Source organism: Nannospalax galili, unplaced genomic scaffold, assembly GCF_000622305.1.
Source record: "Nannospalax galili isolate Female #2095 unplaced genomic scaffold, S.galili_v1.0 scaffold485, whole genome shotgun sequence".
In the NCBI taxonomy this organism is placed as follows: Eukaryota; Metazoa; Chordata; class Mammalia; order Rodentia; family Spalacidae; genus Nannospalax; species Nannospalax galili.
Genome location: NW_008354534.1, coordinates 253,859 through 260,355, shown reverse-complemented (window position 1 = coordinate 260,355; position 6,497 = coordinate 253,859). Strand labels below are relative to the sequence as shown.

Sequence of the window (6,497 nt, the reverse complement as noted above, 5' to 3'; positions counted from 1 at the left end):
GTGAGAAGGATCAGGAAACAGTATTGGTTCCCCAGGTGTCTGGGGCCCCAAGACTAGGAATGGCACAGGGTCCAAGCTAGAGTATAGAATGCCAGGCGGGGGGGCAGGGGGGTGGTGGGTGGGGTGGAAGGGTGAATGAGGCTTAGGGAGTCCCGGCGCGGAGAGCTGCGCTGTAGACTTATCCCAAGAGGCCTGAGGATAGTAGTCTGATTTTTTTTTTTTTTTAACCAGGTTTTTCCAGCTTTTCTTGGTACCTTTGTGAATAAATGGCCTTTGGAGCTCCCTATACAACTGTTTTCGCTTATGTAGCTTGAATAATTCTTTTGTAAAGATGTCTGTTAGAATGTGATGCCTCATACGGTTTATAAACCATATCTATATCCAGAATCTTACTTAGTTCCCAAAATGACCATGTAAGATGGTAGTATTTTCAGAAAAATGAAATCACTGCCCAAGAAATGGGTCAGAACTAAAACTTGGGTTCTCTCACTTCTGAATCAGTGCCATTAGCTGGTTTACAGCCAGCCAGGGCACATGTGTGTGTGCGTGCATACTCACACTGAAGTGCTGCAACATTAAACAAGGACATAGTTCCTTCATCTTGAGATAAACCCCACTTAGTGGTCACAAAGTGACATTTCAGCCCCAGTTTTGGGGGGGTTTTTTTGGGGTTTTTTTTTGTTTTGTCTTTTTGAGACAGGGTCTCCCTGTAGCTGCAGCTATCCTGGAACTCACTATGTAGACCAGGCTGGCCTTGAACTCACAGAGATCATCCTGCCTCTGCCTCCTGAGTGCTGGAATTGGTGTGCGCTACCACACCCGGCTGCTGCCCCAGTTTTTCACAGATCAGTATGCACCAATCACCAAAGGACTTTATCCCATCAACTTGATAGGATTTGTATTATCGTTGTTGGATGTAAATCTTGCTTTTGTGTTTGTTTTTTGAGTTTTTTTGTCACCTTTCTGAAACAGGATTTAAAGATATTAAGTAAACCTGGTAGGCGTATTTTAATTAGGAGGTCTGATTTCCTGTTGATGCCTGTGTTCTTCATTCACCTCTGAGAAAAGCTTCCCTCAGTCATTTAACATAGAGAAGTTACTTTTGGGAATGAACATAACCATACCTGGCAGAAAAAGCACCTCCACCCTTAGCCACCAGGACTATAGCCTGCTGTAAATCTAGTTCCTAATGTCTTTGGAGATTGTTTCCTTCATTGTAAACTTACTTAATGCTTTACCAGTTGAAAAACTGCTTCAGTAATGCAAGAAAAATGAAAGATTTAAAATTTGAAAAAAATTTGAAAAAAATTCGTAGGTACAGAGAAGATCCAAGAGATAATCTGATAAACTATTATAGTAAATACATGAAAATATCAAGATAGTTGTATTTCTGTATGTTATTAGTAAGCAATTAGAAGAATATACCATTTACATTCAATACCTAGGAATCTTTGAAAAGACATGTGAAAGGCCAGGTGTAGTAGTGCATGTTTATGATCCTAGTACTTGGAACGCAGAGACTGGGGAACACTGCAATTTCCAGGCTAGCCAGAACCACATAACAAGACTGCCTCTAAACAAATAAATATAAAAATGTATATAAGACATCTGTACACATACCACTATAAGAAAATTTTTTGCACAAATTATAGAAGACCCAAATAAATGAAAGTGATACATTATATTTATAAAGGAAGAACTCTGTATTATTAGAGATGTCCATTCTCCAAAATTGATCTATAAGTTCATTGTAACTAATAAATATCCCACAGCTTTTAAAGAAAAATTTTATTTATTAAATAAAATGAAGACTTCGGGGGTTCTAGTAAGAAACCAAGTCAAATCACAGAGACACCACATTTATTTCAGGGCCACTTACCACTTTATTATTGTTTATTTGGTCTTTTGTGTTCTTTTGATAGTCTATAGCCCAGGTTGGGCTCAAACTCAATATGTAGCTGAGAATGACCTTGAACTTTGATCCTCTTGCCTCCACCTCCCCAGTTTTGGGATTACAGGTGTATGTTATCATACTCAGTTGTGCATGCTAGCCAAGGACTCTACCAGCTGAGCTCTATCCCTGTCTCCTGACTCCTTAGCTCTGGAAAGGATTTTTACCATTTCCATGTCTCTAATTTTTTCTTGTCTGAGGCAGTAATAGGAATGATAACTGTTTTAAGCTGTAAAATGTTTGACTTGTTTTGAATGTAAAAATTAAATAGTTGTTAGCAATGAACATTCCTAGGAATGATCAATAGCAAAACCAGGCCGTTCTTAACCTAGACAGTGTGTGTGTTTGTGTGTGTGTGTGTTTAGGGGGCAGCGTATAGGTGTCACAGCATGTGTGTGGAGGTCAGAGGACAACTTGTGGGAGTTGGTTTTCCCTTCTACCATGTGGGTCCTGGAGATTGAACTCAAGTTGTCAGGCTAGACAGCAGGTGCCTCTTATCCACAGAGCCATCTTGCCAGCCCATGGCTTTGTGCATGGTAGGCAAGTACTCACCTACTGAGATATACCCCAAGCCTTCCTATCACTTATTGAAGATTTTTAATTTGTGTGTATGTGTGTGTGTGTGTGTGTGTGTGTGTGTGTATGTGTGTGTACATGTGTGAGTGCAGCTGACTGCAGATCCAGAAAAGCATCAGATCCCCTGAAGCTGGAGCTACAGGTGGTTGTTACCTGCCTGACATGGGTGCTGGGGACCAAACTCAGGTCCTCTGCTCTACAGGAACTGTACATACTCTTAACCAGAGCCATCTCTCCAGCCCCTTCTTTGTTAGTTTTATTTAACACTGTTTCCAAGGGAAAAGAAGGAAATTTAGGAGATGAAGATGGGTATCGTGGCTCAAGTCTATAATCGCAGCACTTGGGAGGCTGAGGCAAGATGATTACAACAAATTGAAGGCTAGCCTGGACCTCATAGTGAATTCTGATGAAGCCTGGGCTACACAACAAAAAAGTTAATGCTTGCCCATGTTCCAGTTAATAATCACACCCCCATACTTGTGTAAGCAACTCTAATTAAACTGAGTAGGTTATATACACAAAAAGAAGCATGAAGGTAGGAGGGGGACTTACTGGGAAGAGGGTTTCAACAAGATGAATGGATGAAAGAGAGGAATGGGGACTGAAAATAACGGGAATTCACTATCGAAGTGAATGAAACTGTCAAAGAATAAACAAAAATCTTACCCCCAACAAAAAGAAGAAGAAAATTGAGCAGAATCAACTAAGCCATGACAAGCAACAGAAAATGGCTGGAGATGTTGCTCAGTTGATACAGTACTTGCCTAACGTACACAAAGCACTGGGTTAGATCACTGTACTGCATAAACCAGGCATGGTGGCATATGTTTGTGATCCCAGGTGGACACACAAGGATCAGAAATTTGAGATCATTCTTGGCTATACAGAGAATTTGAGGCCCACCTGAACTACAGAGCCAACCAATTCTATGGTTTGATAGAAAATAACAAGTCTTTTACCTTAAAAGATACAATAATTACATGTATGAGGCAGTGAGTTTGATTTCCCAACATTACAAAAAAGATAGGTGGGGAAAGAAAAGATCAAGTAATACATATCTTGGGTTATCTTGGGATAAATTTAATAAGCCATGTCACAGCAATATGAGAATAACTTTTTTAATATTATATTTATTTTTATTTTGTGTATGAGTGTATTGCCTGCATGTATGTGAGCACACCTGTGTCACGCAATTCCGCAGAGGTCAGAAGAGGGCTTCAGATTCCCCTGGAACTGGAGTTAAGGACGGTTAGAAGCCGCCATGTAGGTGCTGGGACTCGAACCCGGGTCCTCTGCAAGACCAGTCAGTGCTCTTAACCCCTGAGCCATCTCTCTAGCCCCAAGAATAACTTTTGAGAGACTACTTCAATGCAGTGAAAAGGCTGCACTGTGAATAGGTCTCAGCATTGTAAAGATGTCTGTTCTCCCTAACGTAACCTTAATTAAAACTATATAGGCTAGAGAAAAGCTCAGTGGTGGAGTACTTGCCTAGCATACATGAGAATCTATCCCTGATCTCTAGTACCACAATAAATAAATAAGTAAATAAAGCCGGGGACATAGCTTATTTGATAAAGTGCTTGGAGGACCTGAGTTCAACCCCCAAAGTCCAAATCAAAGAAGCCAGGTATAGTGGCACACAGTTTCACTGGCAAGGTGAAAATTTCCAGAGCTCATATCCATCCTCCCCTATTTGGAAAGTAGGCCAGTGAGAGACCTTGTCTCAAAAAAAACAGTGTGAGCAGCAGTGCCTGAGGAATAAACACCCAGGGTTGTCCTCTGGCCTCCACATGGGAGGCAGAGGCAGGAGGAGCTCTGTGAGTTCAAGGCCAGTCTGGTCTACGTATACATAGTAAGTTCCATGCCAGCTAGGGCTACAGGGAAACCCTGTCTCAACAACAACCCCCGCCCCAAAACCAACTGAACAAAGTGGGAAATTTATCAAGAGTTGGGTAACATACCAAATAATTGAGAGAAGGTGAACTTTTTAAAATTTAGAAACTGGGGGCTGGAGAGATGGCTCAGCAGTTTAGAGCACTGGCTGCTCTTGCAGAGTACCCGGGTTTGAACCCCAGCACCCACATTGGTGGCTAACAACCATCCATAACTCGAGTTCCAGGGCACCTGATGCCCTCTTCTGACCTCTGCAGGCATTGCACGACATGGGTACGCATACCTACATGCAGGTAATACCTCTTACACAGAAAATAAAAATAATTTTAAAAAAGACAATGCCTGAAGAACGACACATAAGGTTCTCTGGCATCCATATATGCACAGGCACATGCATATGAATACACACACAAACGTACACATTCACAAATAGAAATTTTAAATAGTCATTAACTGTGACAGCAGTTTACTCCTTTAATTTATCTCCAACTTACTCTTTCAGGAAAATGTGCTGTGTTGTCATTCAAGGACTTCCTCTCCTGCAGGCCAACTGAAATACCAGAAAATGACATTCTCCTTTGTGAGAGCCGCTATAATGAGAGTGACAAACAGATGAAGAAATTTAAGGGATTGAAGAGGTTTTCACTCTCTGCTAAAGTTGTAGATGATGAAATTTACTACTTCAGGTAAAGGTTGAAAAATTAAAGGCACTTCAGCTAACTCATCAAACTAATATAGCCCAATGTGTTGAATTGTTTTATTAGATCTTAAATTATAGCATTATATACTTCTAAAATAAATACTAATTCAGCTGGATGTGGTTACTCTGATCACTTGGGAGACTAAGGCAGGAGTGTTCTGAGTTTGAAGCTGGCATGGCCTGTAATGTGAGACCTTGTCTCAGAGAGAGAAAAAGATAAAATATTCGGTTAAAGAACCTGATAACTGATAGTGCCTTGGCTTAGATAGTGCCAGCAATTATAGAATGGAGACAGAAATACTTGATTGTGGTTGGTCTCCTCTGTTAGTAGATGCTTCGTTCCATAGATGACAGCAACTCTTTTCACTGTGCATAGTCAAATAGAAGTGACATACCTCTGTGAATATTCATCAGAATTTAACAAAACAAAAATAAAAAACTTAAAAAAGATGGCACATGCCTTTAGTCCCAGAAAGACCCAGCACTCGGGAGGCAGAGGTAGGCAGACCTCTGTGAGTTCAAGGCCAGCCTAGTCTACACAGTGAGTTCTAGGTCAACTGGGGCTACAGGGAGACCCTACCTCAAAAAGACAAAAACTTTTCTAAATAGAAGTGACATCAGGGCTGGAGAGAGACTCAGCAGTTAAGAGTAAGCTGTTCTTGCAGAGTACCCAAGTTTGAATCCCAGCACCTCCATGGTGGCTAACAACCATCTGTAACTCCAGTTCCAGAGGATCTGATGCCCTCTTCTGGCCTCCATGGGATGTGTACAACATAGGTGTACTTATGTACCTGCAGGCATAATACTCATACACAAAGAATAAAAATAAATTTTAAAAAGTATTTATTAATAGAAGTGACATCATAAATAATCCAGTTAAGCTCCTTAGTTGCTCTTGGAGTGTCTGTTGCAGGTTGTTAAAAATCATTTTTAAATGGTAAGTTCTGCCTTCTGACCAGTCCTGGAAGTGGTGTTGGGTGGCTTTATTTTTCATGTCGCTTCTTTCAGAAAACCCATAGTTCCTCAGAAGGAGCCCTCACCTTTGTTGGAAAAGAAGATCCAATTGCTAGAAGCTAAGTTTGCTGAGCTGGAAGGTGGAGATGATGATATTGAAGAGATGGGAGAAGAAGATAGCGAGGTCATTGAACCTCCTTCTCTACCTCAGCTTCAGACTCCCTTGGCCAGTGAGCTGGACCTCATGCCCTACACACCCCCACAGGTGAAGGTGACATGTCCTGTTGCTTGTCTTGCTCTCAGCTTTTGTCTGCAGGAGGCTCACACCCAAATAGGAGACAACAGTCCCTGTGTATGTCAGCATTTGTTTTCGTTTATTTGTTTGTTTTTGAGACAAGTTCTCATGTAATCCAGGCTGGTCTT

The 6,497-nt window shown here is 41.2% G+C and overlaps 1 protein-coding gene across 33 annotated transcripts in view; it reads left to right on the top strand.

Annotated features, from left to right (window-relative positions):
* Window positions 1-6,497, top strand: part of Pbrm1 (polybromo 1) — a 111,448-nt gene that overhangs the window by 89,569 nt on the left and 15,382 nt on the right. For all 33 annotated transcript variants that reach the window (XM_017802861.2, XM_029555375.1, XM_029555372.1 and 30 more), the window contains 2 exons: window positions 4,923-5,106; window positions 6,129-6,339. In XM_017802861.2, the coding sequence (XP_017658350.1) occupies window positions 4,923-5,106; window positions 6,129-6,339 (395 nt within the window). The remainder of the gene's footprint in view (window positions 1-4,922; window positions 5,107-6,128; window positions 6,340-6,497) is intronic.